The sequence below is a fragment of the Lytechinus variegatus genome, chromosome 4 (assembly GCF_018143015.1).
Source record: "Lytechinus variegatus isolate NC3 chromosome 4, Lvar_3.0, whole genome shotgun sequence".
NCBI classification, from domain to species: domain Eukaryota; kingdom Metazoa; phylum Echinodermata; class Echinoidea; order Temnopleuroida; family Toxopneustidae; genus Lytechinus; species Lytechinus variegatus.
Genome location: NC_054743.1, coordinates 55611940 through 55634207, shown reverse-complemented (window position 1 = coordinate 55634207; position 22268 = coordinate 55611940). Strand labels below are relative to the sequence as shown.

Sequence of the window (22268 nt, the reverse complement as noted above, 5' to 3'; positions counted from 1 at the left end):
CTTTTCGTATTACTTATTCCCCCTCCTTCTACGTTTTGTTTGTTTTTAAATAGTTATCAAATAGATGTTATCAAATATCTGAAATTACATTATTCTTTTCGCGTCATTTGATTTCCTTTCCAAGGGGTGTATTTTGTGACAGATATAAAACTAAATAACAGTGAAAGTGATGTTCGTGAATGTTTCATGTTTTTGAGGAGCAGTACTCTTTGGTCTCGTTTGTTTTGAATATTGCTGGTAGAAAATAGAAATAAGAAAGAAATAATATCTAAGCTTTTACAAATTATATCTTCGAATTAAGAGGGTGTGTACTTTTTGTTGAAATCATTTACCACTTTACGATGATTCATGACGAATCCTGATACCGTGTGGGCCTGCATCTCTTCCCTGATCTCGAGTGTGTTGCTTGATGAAGTCGATAGATTATCTGCCACAGCTCTGGCCACTGTTTGACTCTCATATGCTACAGCGACAATGTAGTCATCATCGTTATCTCCATATCTCATTGATCGTGTTGACGTTGACGCTATGAGATGAGTTATGATATCCAATCCGACCTCCTTCTGTTGGGCCGAGGTGAAGTACAGAAGCTCGCGGAATTCACGTGCATTTCCGACTATATCCGCAATCAATCTGTCGTACTCACTTCTGTTTGAGTTGTGATGAGTCTGCGGGATGTGTATGGTACATTTGTGTCTCCTCTTAAGGATAGGTTTGTGTTTAGTGAGTACGATAACTTGACAACCTATTGTCACACACCCTGGCCAGCTCTTTAACTCTTGCTCGGTGAACACCAATCGTCTTTCCATGAGGCCCTTGAAGGTAAGACAACCGATGTTTGATAGATGGAGAAGTATGTCTGCACGCTGAACATGCCATTCCTCGTCTCTTGACGTTAGACCGAGCTTTGTGAGATAATGATCGACCAAAAATTGGACTCAACAATCAGCTGAGAAAATGCTTGTAATATGCGTTATGCAACTCTGCTGTCTGATTGGCTGGAGGTTGGATTGAGCTTGCGATCAAGTCATAAGGATTCGACACGTCAAATCCTTCCGATTTTCCTTGCGACTTGTCTCTGACCGGTCTGCGACGCTCAAGCTGACAAGAGCTGTGACGTCTCATCTCCCCTCATCCAGTCGCTAGCCAGTCGGCGACCGGTCGGGTCGTAATGTACGGTGGCCTTAAAGAGGCAATGTTTATGATCATTGGCCGAAATGTATGTTTTCTGTGTACTTTTCTCATTATAACAGTGTATAAACTAGCCACTGTCTACAATTTTGATTTTAAAAATGCAATGTTGTTGGTTAATGAAGGCAGTAATGACGGGACAAGTCATATGATTTTTTTTCAATTTTTTTTTTGGGGGGACAAGAAAGCTAAAATGGGTTAGAGCTTTTCAAAGGAAACAAAGTAATCAATTACTTTTTGATACTCCCTTAAACGTTTATTTTATTAATAATTTATTATGTACATTGTGAATATGAGAGGTTTGATATGAATGGTGAATGTCTGTATAATTAGCATTTACAAAGTCGCTTACCACTACACAATGATCCATGACAAAGATATGTCCTGATACCGTGTGTGCCGGCATCTCCTCCTCGATCACAAGTGTCTTGCTGGATGAAGTCGATAGATGATCTGCTACAACTTTAGCCACTGTTTGGTCTTGACTCTCATATGCTACATCAACAATGAAGTCATTATCACTGCGTTGTTTGGTTAGACAAGATACGATATCCAATCCGACCTCCTTCTGCTGGGCTGAGGTGAAGTAGAGAAGCTCCCGGAATTCTCTTTCCTTTCCGATGATATCCTTCATTAATTTGTCGTATTCGCTCCTGTCTGAATTGTGGAGAGATGCCAGATACTTCCCTGATAGATACTCCTGAAACAGCTTATGAGGGAACTGCACAGATGTGACTGCAGAATGAGAACGGTGTCTTCTCTCTCTCATCGAAGGGGTTTGTGTTTGCTTAGTGAGCACTCCGACTTGGCAACCTGTTTCCATAGATCCCGGCCAGCGCTGGAACTCCTGTTCAGTGAACACCAGTCTCCTCTCATGGAGCCCCTTCAAGGCAAGACAACCGATATCAGACAGATGACACAGAATCTCCTTACGTTTCATATCCAGTTCTCCACCAATATCACCTGCAGATATATTGCGCTTGGAAAGATGATGATCGATTAAAAATTGGACCATCTCATCGATTAGTTGAGAAAATGTTTGCAGTTTGGACATTGCTTCACGGCGTTGGGCGTCAAAGTCTTTCCACATAATACACAGCATTGCTGTGTATATTGGGAAAGGGGCCATGTTCTCTCTGATCACATCGTTGTTCGATATGAATCGATTCAAATCTTCAGATGAACTTGTGTCTGGACGGAAGAACTTGCTGATGTAGGAGGAAAGATTTTCATCAGAGAAACCTTCCACGGCAAAGAAGGCATAAAGCTTTCTAAGCTCTGTAATCTTCCGTATCTCATCTGATCTCCATCGTCTTGATGTGATTAGTACTTTCCCTGACTTGAACAGCCGATTTAGGATGATAAGGGCGATTTGGTAACAGCTATCAAGATCGCCAGCTAACTCGTCGAAACCGTCCAGAACTAGAAGGACGTCTTTCTGATGGGAAAACACATACTTGTTTAGCTGCATGGCTGTAACCTTGATGTCGTCTGGGAGATAAGACATTATGATCTCTCCAATGGTCTTATCCCTTACTTCACGAAGGAGGACGAGAAGTACAAGTTTGAAATCTTTGTAACCATTTCCACGAATCCAGTCCCAAACGATCTTTGCACAGAGAGTTGTCTTCCCCACACCACCTTCACCTTCAACCAACAGACGTTTAGGAAGGACTCCATTGACTTTAGTCTTGAGCAGGTCTGCGTAGAGTATCGGCGCCTTTAAAGTTGTTCCTTTGTCTTCTTCCAACAACGTTAAGTTGGTGAAGATCCTGTCCAATTGAAACAGAACGTTGCTGTTCAGTGGATCGGCTTGAATCTGACAGTATTGAAGTGCAGAATATTCTTTGACCTCTTTAATGACCCGTTGGACTTCCTCTTCTGTCATTGATAATATGTGATCACCGACCTGGCCTGTTATGAGAGATAAACTAATATGTGTCAATTGAATTATAATACAATTCGAATTGATTTTTTGTTTGGAAGATGTATATTTGGGAAGTACATCATGTAAAGTTTTAAAATAAGGCATATTTATTTTTTCGCTGCCGACTTTGACTGAGAAGGACCAACTTTATTTTCTTGTGATCATTATTACGATTACAATGTTCAATCTTTTATGTTCTTGTCAATTGTTCTCGAATCGTAATTAGCATTGCTTTTATTACTTGCACTACTTATTGTATTTTAATTTTAATCGATATCTTCTTCGCATGTTTGTACCATTACAATTAGCATTCATATTTTCTTCGTCATACTGTGACTCTTCGTCAAACTATCATTGTTATCATTATCCTTTATCTACATGGCAGTAGTGTACATGTGGTGGTTGTATAATATATTTTCTTCGTCATACTGTGACTCTTCGTCAAACTATCATTTTTATCATTTTCCTTTATCTACATGGCATTAGTGTACATGTGGTGTTTGTAGAATACTGACAGTGGTTATCACCTTTTTCTACACTGTCGGCAAGCTGAACCAGATTGATGTCTTTTAACTTGTTGGACAGTATCTCCCTCGCTTCTTGATGCCTTACTGTCTTTAGCCATTCGTAAAGCATCTTATAGGTAGCTCCCATTAGGATGCCAGTATTATCTCTCTCAAACCAACTTAGCTTAGCCTCAGTGAATCCTAGAGCTAGTCCAACCTTCCTGAAGTCTGATGGATCCATACCGTCAGCAAGAAGAATGAGTTCGAGCTCAGTTAGATTCCCAGGGCTATATTGTATTCAAATAAAATGAGTCAAAAGGTGTCCAATGCTGCTGGTACATTTTTTATTTTGATTTGGGGGAAATTGTTATTATCGAGATTCAAGAAAGTACTTCCCCTAGTTAATGTAGTTGAAATAAACATTTCACTTCAAAGATAACAAGCAAATTATAAATAAATAATGAATATGAAAAAAAAAATCGAAGGTTGCAGCCTGATATAGACAGTTTTTAAAGAAAAGTGTTAATCTATATTAAAACGAGTATATCAGCTTAATGAAAACGATTAAAAGTCACCTCTCCAAATGCCGAAAATGTCATCACATTCATATAACAAGTCACCAAGGTAATGACTTTTGATTTTAAGCAATATTTCTTCAAAATGTTTTAAAAGATGCTTAAATATTTATTAGGTGGTTTGATGGTGTCCCCACTTTCCTTTTTTATATGTTTAGACATTTTTATTCATTGGTGTTTGATATGTCCTCCTTGAAAAAGGGGGAAGGTCACTGGATTCTTTATCTAATGCATTAAATCCTTTGGCAATCTAATTTTGTTTAGTTTCGGGTGACATAATTTGAATAAAATTATAATTTCATACAGAAATATGCAAGATAATAAAAAGGAATACGATATTATTAGTTTACTCATTCGATATCTATAAATACTGTTTCATGAAATAATTGAGCGTTTCAACTTGTAAACATTTAGTGTTCCTTGTGTGATTTAACTTAAATGTTCGGCGTCTTCTTTCTCTAATTTGGCAGATATATTTTCTGTTCACATCATCCTATTTTCAGCATTGAGAACCCCTGGATGGGACTCATTCCAATTCCGATGAATATAATTGGACTATACTAGAATGTAGTAGCCCATTTTTGAAGTAAGCACTGGATTTGTGGTACTGTAGGACCTGAATTAAATCTGCTCACTTGGTATCTGGACCCGGGTTTGGCTCCACGTCACCAGACCTCAGTAGGAGCACATTGGTCACAACAGCATTGCTCTTCCTCTTGATTTCATCTGGTTCTCCACTGAATGAATAAGATATACTGCCTACAAAGATTGGTATTCCGTGATGCTCTGCGACCTTTGATTACGAAGAGGGAGAGACAGATTAACAATAAAGAGGCAACTGTGACGGCTTATGTCGAAAGGGTGGGTGCTGTCGCGTTAGGGTGCGTCAACGCGAACGCGAATATTCGTCCAAAGCCCCCCCCCCCCCCCGGTTTGGCCGAAAGGGTGCGTTGGGAGCGTCGCGTCGCGTTCACTGGAACGCTCCCTTTTGTCCACCCCCCCCCCGGTTTGGACGAAAGGGTGTGTTTAATAATAATGAATAAATAAATACAAATATTTATAAGAAAGCTGAATATAAGGTATTTTGTCAAACATTGCCAATTTGCATGTAAAATAGAGGATTTTCAATCATTCCAAGCATTGACAATTTGAGGAAAAGAAAAGTTCAACTAAGAATAATAATGATAATAATAACAATAATAATAATAATGATTATAATAATAATGATTATAATAATAATAATGATAATAATAATGATAATAAAATCAGATACCCACCCTTGCAATAAGCCACTTGGAGCCAATTTTTCACTCCAAATTTCCATAAACTAACTCTTTGGGGTGAAAATTATTATTATTATCATTATTATAAGTATTATCATTATTATTGTTATTATTTTTATTATACAAACAACACGCACATATTATTAGTATTATTATACAAACAACACGCACACATACACAACAGATACATCTCACAAAATATACTGAGGCAGGGTCTCAAGTGTAAAATATAATAAGGTAGGGTCTGAAGAGTTAAATGTTGTGAATGCTGACCCGACATCAATTTTGGCCTTGCCCTTCCAGGACACATCTGCCGTAAGTTTTATAATTTGGGGGACACCAATTATCTCCAGGTATACGAATGTTTTCCTTTGTAATATATACACACCTGCAAAGTATAAAATTGAAGGTCAGTTACTTTTTTTTATTTGAAAGAACCTTGAAATCAGTCATAGTTTTTACATGTATCAATATTACACCATAAAACATTTCCACCGAAAAATCCTCATGCAGCATGCCGTCATTGTTTTTTTTTTACCTTAAAAAGAATGTTTGTGCCATATGATGATTTATGTTCCTATGCAAATTTCCCATATCACTCGTCCTTTTTGTTTGTTCAGCTTTCTTATAAATATTTGTATTTATTTATTTATTCATTATTATTAAACACACCCTTTCGTCCAAACCGGGGGGGGGGGGCTTTGGACGAAAGGGCGCGTTCCAGTGAACGCGACGCGACGTGGCGCTCCCAACGCACCCTTTCGGCCAAACCGTGGGGGGGGGGGGGCTTTGGACGAATCTTCGCGTTCGCGTTGACGCACCCTAACGCGACAGCACCCACCCTTTCGAAATAAGCCACTGTGACAAACAATTAACAATGCAAACGGTATGTTATAGTTCTATTATTGAAAAATGGCTAGTTAACCGTGTAAGGTTGGCCTACTTCTATAAGAATCGTTACAAATTGATTTTGCATGGAAACATTACAAAGATTTTTTAACTCATTTATGGTTAAAATCTTTGCTCCCTAATCGTTCTTACTGATGATAGATAACATGGGCTCAAACAAGTTATTTAATGTAAAACCTGCCTTGGTTCTCGATGACGTGTGTACAGGTTCAGAACTAGTTAAAAATAGGTCATCTGCAGCATCTCTCGACGGTAAAAGGTTGGATGTCTCCCTATGATCACTGTCATCTTCTTGACCAATGACGGATGTAGCTACCTGTACCTGCGAGTATGACTTTGATGTGCCGTCTGGTTTGTCTAGTTTACTTGTTGGAGTTGAATTGCAGACGTTGACAGGTGATGCGCTATGAATAGTTATGTATCTCAGGTCCAGCTCGTCGTCTACTTCACAGGGCGTGGTAGGTTCCGGGGCAGGAATGGAATCCTGTTCTGTTGAACAGGTTGAAAGAGTACGGTCATCTGCACTCAAAGACATATCCTGAGCGATCTGATCGGGACTTTTGGTATTACACGACGAGCCAATGTCCACAACATAACTGGTCTGAGAACATGCTTCGACTTTGCTACATTTAACCTCACCGTCACTTGGAGATTCAGTTTGGGATAGACTCTGGTCTACATCGTTAGATGGCGGAGGTATTCGACATGATGCGTTACCAGTTTTGCCATTTTCACCAGTTGAAGAGCCATTGAAAGACGAGTTGTGGCAATTGCCTTTGTCATTTTCTTTTGAGTGCTCAGCTGCTTTCTTCGCCTTTTCAATTAACTTAAGACCATAAACATACCTCCTCAGGTAGTAGAAGTAGTCATATACTTTCGGCTTACGGCGCATGTACGTGCCGATCCTGGCACGCCAAACACTGAGAGAGACAGGCATAGTGGCATCAGGAGACTGCGTGACAAATGATAAAAAAACGCATTCGTAAAAAAGATGATGAATGTCAAGTATGTCAAGCATTAGTATAAGCTTATAAAGTAACAATTGTATGCTTGTTTTTTTTCAATCGTTTTACAGTGAGCATATTGAATATTAAAGAGTTTATTAATTTTGAGAGATTTTTTTTTCATCTACTGAATACCTGAAATAAAAAGTAAATGATGACATCCTTCAAAAGAATCGAAAACATACATCGCAATTTTTACAGACTGTTCTGCAACGCAAATAAATTAGGATTGTGGTGACCGTCTGTGTTCGCGGAGTGTGAGTTGAGTGTCCCTATACCTTCAAAACAGCAGAGGTGAGGGTGTATGTGGGCCTATGCGGGCGTGGCTTTGGGGTATGTGAGAGAGATATCTACAAACGCAGGTTGCCGTCTCAACCTAGAAACCGCCTTTTCACACGGTTAAAAAATCGTAAATTTAACAATGATTCCAGTGAAAAATAAGGCTAATGACGAATTGTTAGCACGTGTGAAACCAAACTAGAACAGAATCACGAACGATAATCACAATCATGAATTTAAATTTTACTGGATGTGAATTCCAGTTAAGTTTCACTCAAATAATGGCACGTATTTTGCGTGTGAAAGGCTTGATCTCCAAAACATCTTTTGGAGACAGAACTTACGTGACCTTTCAAGCCCTTCCGAAGATAATACAATCATGACAATTGTCATTCACTAATCGTACATGTAGTTTGTATTTTCGATGCGGTACTTTGATTGGCAAGTCACCAAGAACCCATACCGCCTTCGCTCGAGAATTCGGATTCAAATAATAGTTTTTAAGTGAGCGTGTGAAATGTCCCATGATTTTAAAGACGAATTGCAATCTTCATGACAATTATCATACATTAAAGCATATTATATCAATCATTAACGTCGTTATCAAAGTTATTCAAGCAATACACACCATTTATTTATGTTTGTCTCCTTTTTAAGTAAACAGGAACTTTGAAATTGTTGTTAATTCAGATAAACTGTTTTATTTGATTTTGATTTGATTTATTTGCCAAGTCTATATACACATACATTTCAAGCATATTAAGGTATACATGGTATATCGATTCATAAAGCTTGACAGGATGAACCCATGAAAGCTCAAGAGCTTATTTCCAATGGGGTCCTAAATAGTAAAATCACACTTTATAGTAATGAATAGCAAAACGTATATACACATTAAAAAATGAAATTAATATCAATCAAAAAGCAAAATAAATGAAATAGAGAATTCATATACATGTAGAAAACAGAAGTAAGAAGACATAAAAAAGGAGAAGAAAAAGAAAAGGAGGAGGAAAAACAGCAGAAGGGAAGAAGAAGAAAAAGAAAAAGAAGAACGAAAAGAAAAAGAAGGATATAGGAAGATGATCAAGAAGGGGAATAAGCTAAAAGAGATAAGAGAGAAAGAAAATAAAAGAATGATTAAAAAAAGTGAGAAAAGAAAGGAGAAGGAGCAAAAAGAGGAAAAGAATATGGAGAAGGGAAGAAGAAAAAAATAAGAAAAGCAAAAGATTAAGAAGGGGCAGGAAGATTAGGAGGAGTAATAAGAAGGGTATGAGAAAGAAGGAAAGGAAATAATCTGAATATCACTTTAACTGTAAACAAAAACAAATTAAAATATAATTGCTAAAACTGTTGACAATCTCTCGCAAACAGTTTAGAGAAGTTAACTCATTTGTTCGAGTATCTCATACTCATTGGCTAAGTAATCTTTTAGCACTCTCTTAAAATTTGCGAAGTTTCTGATCGCTTTAATGTGATTAGGGAGAGAGTTCCAGTACTTTATTGCATTATAATAAAAACACTTGTCAATAAGGGCAACGTTTTCGGGCAATACAAAGTTAAATTGACGATTTCTTGTGTCATGATCATGCAAATCTCTAACAAGATCAAAGTTATAGCCAATGTAATGATTCACCATTAAATGATATATTTTGTGCGCGTGGTGAAGTATGAGTTGCTTCGATCTTTGATTGACATCCAGAAGACCAACAGCAGACAGCTCAGAGTAACCAACATGGTTTCTTGGACCCAAACAAAGAATAAATCTCACCACTTTATTTTGAATTATTTTCAATTTCTTTTGTTCCAACTTTCCTAAATTATTAAACCACGCAGCGTTTGCATAATCAAACAAGCACTGAATGAGAGCAAAGCAAAGTATACGTCTCGCATGCAAATCCATGCAATTTTGGTATCTACACACAGAGAAATGTTTACTTAATATTTCATTATGTAAACTTTCTTTTGTAAAATTTTGCTTAATATATGTAAAAATCGTTGCAAATTAATTTCATTAGGTAAAATTTAACAAGTATTTGTAAAAATTACATTTCACATGTCTTGTAAAATGTAAAATTTTAATGTTTACTTAATATTTCATTATGTAAACTTCCTTTTGCGAATGTTTTGCTTAATAAATATGTAACATGTGTTACAATGCAATTTCATTAAGTAATATTTAAGAAATATTTGTAAAAATTACATTTCACATGTCTTGTAAAATGTAAAATTTTAAAGTTTACTTAATATTTCATTATGTAAACTTCCTTTTGTAAATGTTTTGCTTAAAAAATATGTAACAATTGTCACAATGTAATTTCATTAGGTAATATCTAAGAAATATTTGTAAAAATTACATTTCACATGTCTTGTAAAATGTAAAATTTTAAAGTTTACTTAATATTTCATGATGTAAACTTCCTTTTGTAAATGTTTTGCTTAAAAAATATGTAACAAATGTCACAATGTAATTTCATTAGGTAATATTTAAGAAATATTTGTAAAAATTACATTTCACATGTCTTGTAAAATGTAAAATTTTAAAGTTTACTTAATATTTCATTACGTAAACTTCTTTTTGTGAATGTTTTGCTTAATAAATATGTAACAAATGTTACAATGCAATTTCATTAAGTAATATTTAAGAAATATTTGTAAAAATTACATTTCACATGTCTTGTAAAATATAGAATTTTAAAGTATATTTCAGTATGCTTCCTTTTGTAAATGTTTTAGTTGTTTCAATTTAATTTCATTATGTAATAACGGTAAGAATTACATTCTTCATGCCTTGCCAAAATGTAAAATTCTGATGTTTACTGAATATTTCATTATTTAAACTTTTGCAAGGTTTTTGGTTAAGCGTTGCACATAATTATATAAAATTTAATTATGTAGGCCTAATATCAATGAATAATAACATTTGTTTTCGGGGCAGGAACAACACACTGATTTTGAGCTGAAGGAAATGAAGGACAGAGTTAGAGAGCTTGAGAAAGAGAATGCAAGAATGAAGGGTCAATTTGTTGATCTTGCAGCCAGAGAAATGAGATGCACTGCTGTATTCTTTGGCTTTCCTGAAGGCTGTGAGAAAGGCAATTGTTAGAAGCTGATTCAGGCCTTTGGAGAGTCTCATTTGGATCTACGAGGGCAGGATTTATGCATAGAGAGGGCACACCGTTCAGGTCAGCGATCTGAAAGAGGGGCACCCCGCCCGATTATGGTGGCATTCAATAGGTATACCACAAGAAGCTCTGTACTTGCAAGTGCTCGAAAACTACTAAAAGACAAGCCATTCGTCTACGAGGGGAAGGGGAACCCCATATTCATTGATGAAATGCTGCCGAAGGAGATAAGAGACCAGCGAAAGAAGATGTCGCATACCCGACAGAAGCTGAAGAAAGAGCATGGAAAGGCCTACTTCAAGTATCCGGCTAGGCTGTTTTATCGGGACAAACAAACACAGAAGGAAGAAGAGTATAAACAAGGCTTATAAGATCATTTTGTTCACCACGCAAAGCGTCACTCCAAGCATGAAGCAAGTGGTTGGGAAAGCCGCAATCATTCTGTTTTTTTGTTTGCCGTTATATTGTAATTGTTTGTGTTTTTTAGTGGGACCATCGTCTGATTTTTTCAAACAATGGATTTAAAATTAATGACGCATAATGTAAATGGATTAGGGGATTTCAAGACTAGAAAACGATACTTCAATTTCTTATCGAAATTAAAAAAGGACATAATTTTGCTACAAGAAACACATTCCACAGAAAAGGATGAGATATGGTGGAGGAATCAAATTAGATCAGACATATTATTTAGTCATGGTACATCAATGAGCAGAGGAGTTTGTATGATTTTGAGGAGGACACCTGATATTAAACTTCTCGACTCGATTAAAGATAAAGTAGGTCGCTTTTTATGCATCAAAGTTGAAGTACGAAAGGAAATATATATCATTGTTAATGTATATGCACCCAATAATGAAAAGGATCATGTGGAATATTTTACCGATCTTTATTTGAAATTACAAGAATTTAATGATGAAGGACACAAATGCATAATAGGAGGAGACTTTAACTTTATACAGGACTTGGATATGGATAGAGAAGGTGGTAGTATGAGAACAGTGTGGAAACGTTCATGTACAACAATAGAAAAACTGAAAGAATGCTTTTGTCTTATTGATATTTGGAGAACAAGAAACCAAACAACAAAGAGGTTTACATGGAGGAGACTTAATCCATATATTCAGTCAAGACTGGACTTCTGGTTGGTCACAGACGCTCTGCGGTCTGTTGTCGTAGAAAATGATATGTACCCATGTGTCTTATCTGATCATGATTATGTAACCTTGCAACTCCATATTGAAAAACAAAAAATGGGACCCTCATATTGGAAATTTAACAACAGCTTACTAAGGAATGAGGAATTTGTTACAGCTCTAGTGACAGCCTCCCATCTTGGGTTGACGAAAAACAGAGGACTTACCTTGATTGGCAAAACACAGATATTGAAAACTTTTATAATGTCCAAAGTAATTTATTTATTATCCAACATCTCATTACCCATTGCTTTTGTTAAAGAAGTTGAGAAGCTCATGTTTTCATTTTTGTGGAATGGCCCAGATAAAATCGCACGTACTACTATGTTTGCTGATTATGCAGAAGGGGGACTAAAATTCCCAAACATTCAATGTATGATCAACACTCAGCTAGTGAAATGGGTCCAGCGATATTTCTTTAGATCAAATCATAGTTGGATAACCTTGTGTGAATATTTTGTAAAGTCATATGGTGGAAAATTTATATTTGTCAGTAATTATGCAATGGAGAAACTACCAAAATTAAGGATATCCCTCCATTTTATATTGCTTTATTAAAAGCGTGGTTAAAGACGGATATCTATTTGGACTTGGTTACTAATGATACAAGCCAGGTTAGCATACTGAGACAAGGTGTATGGAATAACAAATGCATATTGATAAATAACAAGTCAATGTACTGCAGTGCCCTTCCTGAAGCAGGGCTATCTAATATTTATCAATTATTTAACAGTGATGGAAATTTTTTACATTTTGAGTATTGGAATGGAAAAGGTGTTAAAAATAATTATTTTCTACAATACATGGCAATAATCGAGTCAGTGAAGAAAGAATGGAAATGTGAATTCCATCCCCTAATATTACAAATGTTTTGGGATAAAAATAATGAATATCAGTTACAACAAGAAAAAGTGAATTCTGCATTATGTAATGTGAAATCCAAAGCAATCTACAAGAACCTTTTATCTGGGTTGATAACCAGACCAGTTAGTGAACAATTATTTTCTATAACCTTTAATATTCAAGATGATGACTGGTCTCAAATCTACACCCTTCTGTACAAGTGCACAATAGAAGCAAAAATGAGAGTTTTTCAATTCAAATTAATTCATAATATACTGTATACTAATCATAGATTGTTTAAGATGAAAGTGGTCGACTCAGAAACTTGCACGTTCTGTCACTCAAATTTGGAGACACCTGTTCATTTGTTTTATGACTGTGATGTTATTTATAATCTTCGACGGGAATTTATCTATAAGATTGGCAAGAGCTTTAATACTAAGTTTGAAGATTTTACTAAGAAAAGAATGATATTTGGATTCATTATGGACTGGAAAGGCCCCCACAAAATGCTACTAAACCATTTGGTACTAATGTTCAAAAGATATGTTTACGTAGAAAAGTGTAAAAACACACAACCATGTATAAGAGGGCTAATATCTTTTATTTCTAATATTAAACTGATTGAACTTAACATTGCAAAACAGAGGCATATTGAAGGATTGCACTATAAAAAATGGACCCCTGTTGAAAAAATCTTTTGATTATACCATTGATATACAGATAATGTTATTTGTTACCCACTTTTCATGTACAACTGTGATGTATGTTTTTGTATCGTTTTGTTTGTGAGTGTATCCTATACCATTGTAAATGTGATTGATATCATGATTATTGTTGTACATACCGATTGTTTGATCAATAAAAAGTTTAAAAGAAAAAAAAACATTTGTTTTTGGGGCAGCCAGTGTAGCCACTTCAATAAACTATTAGTGAGCCATAGGCATAGACTGGCAGAAGGTCCCATTTATTTTTTTTAATATTTCTTTATGCACTTCTCAGTTTTTGTATTTTTTGGCTATTATGTAAAAAATTTTGAAAAGCCTAATTCTTCTGTAAGGATTACATATTTGCATTCTGTAATCTAAATTTCGTTAAGCACAACGAACTTCAGTTGTCAAATCATCAAACTGCAAAATGTTGTAAGTCCATGTGTAAATCACTTGACATTTTAGGCTATATTATGCTTCACGGTGCATCAAGGTGGATAGGCCCTAAATTTATGCGTGCTTATTAATCAAATCATAAAAACAACAGGGGAAAAAGGTGTTAGCTTTCCCAACCCCCCCCCCCAAACAAAAGTAACGCGATGTTATACCCCGGTGTTTCACATTTTCTTTTTACATTTCTTTCTACCGTTTGAAAAATGGCGACGGTCATCATGCGATTGAGCACATGTACTGACGGTACATGTGCAGAGACCACACAGCGCAGCGCGCGTGGCCACGTACGTGCAATACGTACGAGAGCTAGCTACCGTTTACCGGCGGCCGGCGGGGGGGGGGGGGGCAGCGCCACGTTCCGGTACCCAGACCCAGCGCTCGCAAGATCTTGAAGTTAAGAGTGACTGACCAGAATCAGAATGGCGACCTGGCAAATCTTATTAAAAGAATGGGACCATGAAGTCCTCATTGAAACTTTCGAAGGTGAGTTTCGTTTTTTTTTCTTTGTAGCGTTTTACCTTGGTCTTTATAAATGTTAAACTTGAATGGCTGAAAATCAATTGGCCGACTCACAATCTACCGTTGTTCGTAGATTGTAGCCTAGGCCTACGACGTCATTGAAGTTAACGGTACCGTACCGTTCGCCCGTGACAACCTGCCCTGCGCTGCCGGCACCGAGGGCAAACCTTTCCTTAGCCAGGCAGCTTTCGGGCCTAGGGCTATAGGCGCATGCCATTGATGCCCAGGCGGGCCGGGGGGGGGGGAATTGGGCGGATAACCAATAATGTCAATACAAATTGGTATGTCTAAAACTAAATTAGCCATCACCATTTATGCACTTCATACAGTTTGATTCTAGGATTCTACTAGATCTAGATTATAGATCTAGGCCTAGGTCATTTGGGGTCAATAAACATAAAATATGTTGATTTTTTTTAAATGTTATAACTTAAACAATATATGGACCTAATTCATGAACTTGGACATAGTGGTAACCAAGTATTACGGCCGGCGGGGGGGGGGGCAGCGCCACGTTCCGGTACCCAGACCCAGCGCTCGCAAGATCTTGAAGTTAAGAGTGACTGACCAGAATCAGAATGGCGACCTGGCAAATCTTATTAAAAGAATGGGACCATGAAGTCCTCATTGAAACTTTTGAAGGTGAGTTTCGTTTTTTTTTCTTTGTAGCGTTTTACCTTGGTCTTTATAAATGTTAAACTTGAATGGCTGAAAATCAATTGGCCGACTCACAATCTACCGTTGTTCGTAGATTGTAGCCTAGGCCTACGACGTCATTGAAGTTAACGGTACCGTACCGTTCGCCCGTGACAACCTGCCCTGCGCTGCCGGCACCGAGGGCAAACCTTTCCTTAGCCAGGCAGCTTTCGGGCCTAGGGCTATAGGCGCATGCCATTGATGCCCAGGCGGGCCGGGGGGGGGGGGGGAATTGGGCGGATAACCAATAATGTCAATACAAATTGGTATGTCTAAAACTAAATTAGCCATCACCATTTATGCACTTCATACAGTTTGATTCTAGGATTCTACTAGATCTAGATTATAGATCTAGGCCTAGGTCATTTGGGGTCAATAAACATAAAATATGTTGATTTTTTTTAAATGTTATAACTTAAACAATATATGGACCTAATTCATGAACTTGGACATAGTGGTAACCAAGTATTACTGATCATCCTACATGAGTTTCCAGGTCACACGTTTAAGGTCAAAGGTAATTCAGGGTCAATATACTTAGAAAATGCTCATTTTTTATGTTCATTACTTTAAAAGTATAAGGGCATATTTCATGAGGCTTAAAAGGTTATTAAGTATTGCTGATAATCTTGTATGAGTGTTAGGTCACATGATCTAGGTCAAAGATCATTAAGGGTCAAACTTTGTCCATGTTGGGGTGACATCACTGAAATCTTATTCTTAATCAAATATAACATTTTTAATTTTTGAAGAATATTTTGCAAGTAGGCCCTATATCCTTTTCACATAAATCAAGTATCAGCAAATGGACAAATGTGATCTCAGGTCAAAGTCAACATGCTATAATCATTATCACATGCATGTGTACTTTTTTTCCTCTCTGTTTTACATGTAGTTGTTTTCAAAGTCAGCACTGCTGCAATAATGAATTATGTGATCAAGGCGAAACTGCCAGAGGGGATCCACTTGTTTATCATAAATGTGAAGTACTTTACATTTAAGCTTATTATTAATTTCTTTTCAAATATTTGTTTCTCCACAAACAGTAAATGGAATTGATGATGATAGTTTCTGGCTGTTGGAGAGCGAGGAAATTAAAGAGCTTATTCCAAAGATGGGACCTAGGCTAAAATTCATCAAAAAATTCTCTGTACAGGTATGACTATTTTGTATTCTAGTTGTAAAGCCTGTGTATAGTTTAGGTAAATCCACCAAAATGCACCTAACACTATTCCAATTCATTGCTAGCTAATATGAATGGATATGCCCTATAACAGTTATGAGGTGGAGGATATGAAATGAAAATGTATTTTACAGGATAAATTTTGCGATTTACATGAAAATTTAATTTGATCGGGTGCCCAAATCAAAATAAAATATCTGCATGTTTTTGTTTTTTCAATTAAAACCTATTTCAGAGCATGGAATGGGTTGAAACTTTCAGGATATATTCTTTGTCTGTTATTAAGGATATCTAAGCTTTAAATTAGATAAATGCTGAAAGACAATTTTTTTCAAATTTAAAAACAAGCATCGCCGAGAGAAGGCGCTGATATCCAAAATTTGAAGATTTGAAATTTTCTCAGAAGGGGTGGTGGGAAAAATATCTAGCGGTCTCTATGCTTCAGTAAGACTTTTATATCGAATTATATTTGATTATCAATTACATTGTTGACCCTTTACCAAAGTTATACACAAGCTATAATCATCATTGATATTCAAAATATTAAATAAAAATATGTAATATGATGGGTAATTTTGAAACATTGCCTACCAGGTACATGTTTGTATTTTTTTTCATTTGATTACAACTTTGCTGATATTCCTGAACTATTGAATTTGAATTTTAGAGTAAAATCTGTTTCAACCTAGAAAGATATGATGAGACCTTGTTGATATTAAGAAAATAAATAAAACCAAAAGAAAAACAGATTAAAATATGAATAAGAATTAAATAAAGACAACAAAAGAAAAATTTATTCATGACTGAAAAAAATACAAATGATACATGTAGTAAGATTTTAATAAATAACAGGAAACGGGAAAAATAAATTTCTGAAAAAGAAATATCAATAGTTCATTATCACTTTTAACAGTTAAGTTTATCCATATGTAGAATTTATATTTTTTCAACTGACAAAATTGCTTTCAAATAATTCTTGCCTCATCCCAAAGTGTATGTATCTCCAGGGATGTGTTTTGATTATTTAATAATTCATTTTGTTTTTCTCCAGTAACTGCTGCCAAAAATAATCAACATGTCATCTTTCATCTGCTGCAAATGTCTTTCTAAAATTCCTGGAGGAATTTCTGGGCTATTTTGCCACCTGAAAGTAGTCCATGGTATACTAAAATCTACTTGCACAAAACTTGTTTGTGTAGAATGTAAGGAAATTTTGCGCCGTGGATCATCATACAAAAGGCACCTCATACATGTCATAGGGCATTTGCAACCCCCTACAGTTCACGCTGATGACCAGTGCCAAGCTAATAGATTTCCTCATATTGACATATCTGACTTATCTAATGTAAGCAGTCATGGGGAATCAAGTGATGATGACTGTAATCGTGTTGAAATGAATGTAGATGCTGATATCGTTAATGACACTGAATATGATTCTCAAGAAAGCCTATCAAACCTTGTAGCTGCTTTTTAGCTCATTTACAAAGCATTTTAATTATTGTTAACTTGGAGTGTTATTGCCAAGAAATCATGGCTCTTGTAAGACTTTTAAACAATCATTGTTTAGAAAGGGAAACACCTTTAGTTGTTATTTGTATATTTTTTGTTTGTTTTATTGTTTATATTCAAAAGGAACTAGTACACCTTTTTTCAACAGGCTTTTTAAAAGGTTTAGCCTTAAGAAATTCATTATTTTTTTTATAACTCAATTTTGATCATTGTCATTTATAGAGCATACATGTAAGTTGTTCAAGAATGCATGTTCCTTTGAAGACATTACAGGGGGAAACTACATTGATATCATTTTTTTTTTATTCTTTTGATCTTAGTTGTAATTGAGAACTGTTATTACCATCACCATGTGTAAACTGAATAAGTGTTATATGGTGTAACATGCCAGTAAATGGTTCATGGCCTTCTAGTTTTATAGAGCTCTGTGTGAAGTAATTACAATGGAGGAACCTTTATAGATTTGATAGTCATATTCTATTGTAATGACTTGCTTATTTGATTAAGATGCCAGAAAGATACAATGGTAGATTTTTCCGCACCCATTTTGCCCCCCCCCAAAAAAAAAGGTTAAAACTGTCCAGTATTAATTGTGAACTCAATTATTAATATTTCAAAGTGTTTCATATAAACTGTAAAAATGCTTAATGTTGATATCCCTCTCAAGAGGTAATTTCAAGTCTTTTAGATTAAAATGGGAGAACACCCGATTGCATTTTATGTGTAGCATAAACATAATTCAATGACACATTGCTCCCTATATAGATTAAAATTGCCATCGGTTAAGGCTACAATGGTAAGACATGCCAAGAATCCATCTCTGTCTATTGAGACTATAGCCTTAAAATGTAATTGATACCAATGTTAAGAGTGAAAGCACTTTTGTCAATAATTTTATAAAGACATGGGGAAACCAGAGGTTCAAAATATATCAACAGTGTGTATGGGTATTCAATAAAGGGGACATTTCTGAATATATTTTAATTTTCAAATATGCAATACCCCAATACAATGAAATCATTTTAGAATACAATACTTTATTTTAAGATAATTTTTTCTAAAAGTTGCTTCGAACATGCAACCAATTTAAAATAAAAAGCAAAAACAAAATGGGGTTGTATGTGATAGGGCATACATTTGTTTACAAACATGTGGAGGTAAAAGTTTACCATTCAATGAAAATATTCAATTTTTCAATTGAATCATGTGATATTGATTATAAGAGAAAGTACTAGCCCCAGATTTACATTGGATACTGTGTACTAAGCCATTACAAGAATTTTGCATAATTGATAGAAATACAGAATACCGTATAGGTGGCACAAATATCTGAGAAGTGTTTATCTGGTGGTCACATGTGTCTATTGTAAACAAAAGCTTACAAGAAAGAGTTTTTGGTCTTCTACCCCCCTGGTGATGGGGGAGGTATGTCTTGAAATATGACACCGAGAGAGCAAAGGCCCATTTTCTTTATAAATATGTCTGATATAGTGATTAGATTTGATTTATGCTTATTTCAGATGTAAGTCATGGCATGTCACAGAAAATTCCAGATTTCTTTGTAGAGAAGTTGTAATGAACATATTGCAGCTTTATTATTTCACCTTAAAAAAAGTTCAATGCAAGTTGGTTAATTAATTTTAAGAACTCAATTTCTTTTCTATCTGATGTTTTATTGTCAAGGGATGTTATTTCTTAAAATAAACACCAAATAATGTACATGGTTTCTTTGTCAAATATTTGACTTATTTATGCATTTTAATTTTCTATGCATGTTCACATAGTCAAATGTTGCCCCTCCCGTCTACATTTGGAAGGTAGTAATACACTAATTTAGATAAAATTATTTGGGAAATATCTTGACACAATTAGATTTTTTTTCAAAGGCAGTTTAACTATAGGGGAAGGCGGGGTAAGTTGTGACAGTTTTTGCTTTTTGCATGTTAGAATTGATATGATTAATAATCTTGTCGAAATAAGTACCTTGCCTTGAAATTTAATTCTTCTGAAATATTTTCCACCTATATATAACTTTCTATCCCCACACTGAAAGTCATCGTGACCTTTGAAAAAAACGATATCAAATGGCTCAACTTGCCCCATATATGGGGTAAGTTTGAGCCACCTTCTGGGGTAAGTTGAGCCACAAAAACTATGTACAAAATGTATGAGGGAGAACCAGCATGTCAATTTTTTGTTTAAAGTCTTTTCACTTGATAATTCTCTATAAATACTAACATCCTTTAAAAGGAAAAGAGCATTCATGTAAATTTGCTCCTTTCAGCCAGCATTTCAATCGATTTTTATGGTTTGTTTGTTTTTTAAGATACATTACCATAGGAATTACCATGGCTCAACTTGCCCCATGCTGTTTGGCTCAACTTACCCCAGTCCGAACTTAGTGCGATAATTTTGTATCCACACATTTATTATGCATCCATCATATAAAATACTATGACAAGAATGAAGATCCATACCTGGACTAATAATGTTGTTATCATGTCTTTATTATATTTAAAGACGTGTGTGTTTATAAAGCACTTATCTATTTCACACTCTTTTTTACTTTTTTGGCTGAAATTCATATTTTTCCCTCTAAAAAACTACTTTTTGTTTCAAAGTTGAAAACAATATGGTGGGGTTAGGGGTTATGCTATGGGTCATCAATACATGACACCACCACAATGTCTGACTCATTCATTATTGGCCTGGGGCTGGTGGCTCAACTTGCCCCTATGCTCACCTTACCCCGCCTTCCCCTACTTATTACACCTGTATCATTTTATGTCACAATGGTTATGATTTTTTGCATGGTAATTTACAATGTAAACTATAATATTTTAGGCCTCAGGTATGTAGGTTGGTTTTGAAAATAGAAAATGAATTAATTGGGTTTTGTAGTTTACATAATGATTTGAATAATTGTGAAATTTACTTTTAGGTAAATATTACATAAAAGTTATGAAGTTCCTATTTAACATTACTTTTTACATAATTTCTGTAAAACATTCAAGTTAGGTAATATTTACACAATAAATTGGGTTTTGTAGTTTACATAATAATTTACATAATATTTGTGAAATTTGCTTTTAGGTAAATATTACATAAAAGTTATGAAGTTCCTATTTAACATCACTTTTTACATAATTTCTGTAAAACATTCAAGTTAGGTAATATTTACACAATGAATTGGGTTTTGTAGTTTACATAATGATTTACATAATATTTGTGAAATTTGCTTTTAGGTAAATATTACATAAAAGTTATGAAGTTCCTATTTAACATCACTTTTTACATAATTTCTGTAAAACATTCAAGTTAGGTAATATTTACACAATGAATTGGGTTTTGTAGTTTACATAATGATTTACATAATATTTGTGAAATTTGCTTTTAGGTAAATATTACATAAAAGTTATGAAGTTCCTATTTAACATCACTTTTTACATAATTTCTGTAAAACATTCAAGTTAGGTAATATTTACACAATGAATTGGGTTTTGTAGTTTACATAATGATTTACATAATATTTGTGAAATTTGCTTTTAGGTAAATATTACATAAAAGTTATGAAGTTCCTATTTAACATCACTTTTTACATAATTTCTGTAAAACATTCAAGTTAGGTAATATTTACACAATAAATTTGGTTTTGTAGTTTACATAATGATTTACATAATATTTGTGAAATTTGCTTTTAGGTAAATATTACATAAAAGTTATGGAGTTCCTATTTAACATCACTTTTTACATAATTTCTGTAAAACATTTTAATTAGGTAATATTTACACAATAAATTGGGTTTTGTAGTTTACATAATGATTTACATAATATTTGTGAAATTTACTGTTAGGTAAAAATTACATAAAAGTTATGGAGTTCCTATTTAACATCACTTTTTACATAATTTCTGTAAAACATTTTAATTAGGTAATATTTACACAATAAATTGGGTTTTGTAGTTTACATAATGATTTACATAATATTTGTGGAATTTACTGTTAGGTAAAAATTACACAGAAATTATGGAGTTCCTATTTTACATCACTTTTTACATTTTTTCTGTAAACATTTCTCTGTGTGTATACAGACATTTCAAACGCGAATTTGCTTTTTTTTACTATAGACTCTACTAAAGAAGAGAATGAAACCTGGCTAGTTAAATGGACACCTTAATATCTTACTGATTCTTTTCTCTGAACTGTTTGATCCTTATATTTCACCTCAAAGCCGTCAATTTTTCTGGTATTACCTTTACTACTAAATCTGTTTTACCGAGGTGTAGAGAAAGTTTGTTGTCTGTTATCCAATCTACACAAGCTGACAGCTCTTCACTCAATTTTTTTTCAACGGATTCGGG

At 34.9% G+C, this 22268-nt stretch overlaps 1 protein-coding gene and 1 long non-coding RNA gene across 2 annotated transcripts; one reads left to right on the top strand and one right to left on the bottom strand.

Moving 5' to 3' along the window:
- Positions 1-296: 296 nt before the first annotated feature.
- On the bottom strand, positions 297-7328 carry LOC121413076. The gene is made up of 5 exons (XM_041605839.1): positions 6573-7328; positions 4835-4992; positions 3646-3911; positions 1544-3105; positions 297-905 (listed from the first exon to the last, which is right to left on the bottom strand). Exons 1-5 carry the CDS (start codon positions 7326-7328, stop codon positions 297-299), a joined length of 3351 nt encoding a protein of 1116 aa, XP_041461773.1.
- Positions 7329-14172: 6844 nt separating this feature from the next.
- LOC121414356 lies at positions 14173-18459 on the top strand. Its single transcript, XR_005969842.1, has 3 exons — positions 14173-14484; positions 16263-16372; positions 17451-18459. It is a non-coding gene; the product is annotated as an uncharacterized LOC121414356 (long non-coding RNA).
- The last annotated feature ends 3809 nt before the right edge of the window (positions 18460-22268 follow it).

Coding starts and splice junctions, on each gene's coding strand:
- LOC121413076 (XM_041605839.1), bottom strand. CDS start 7,328: ATGCCTGTCTCTCTCAGTGTTTGGCGTGCCAGGATCGGCACGTACATG. Junction 3,912..4,834: donor AACCCGGGTCCAGATACCAA/GTGAGCAGATTT, acceptor AATACAATATAG/CCCTGGGAATCTAACTGAGC. Junction 906..1,543: donor TCATGGATCATTGTGTAGTG/GTAAGCGACTTT, acceptor TATCTCACAAAG/CTCGGTCTAACGTCAAGAGA.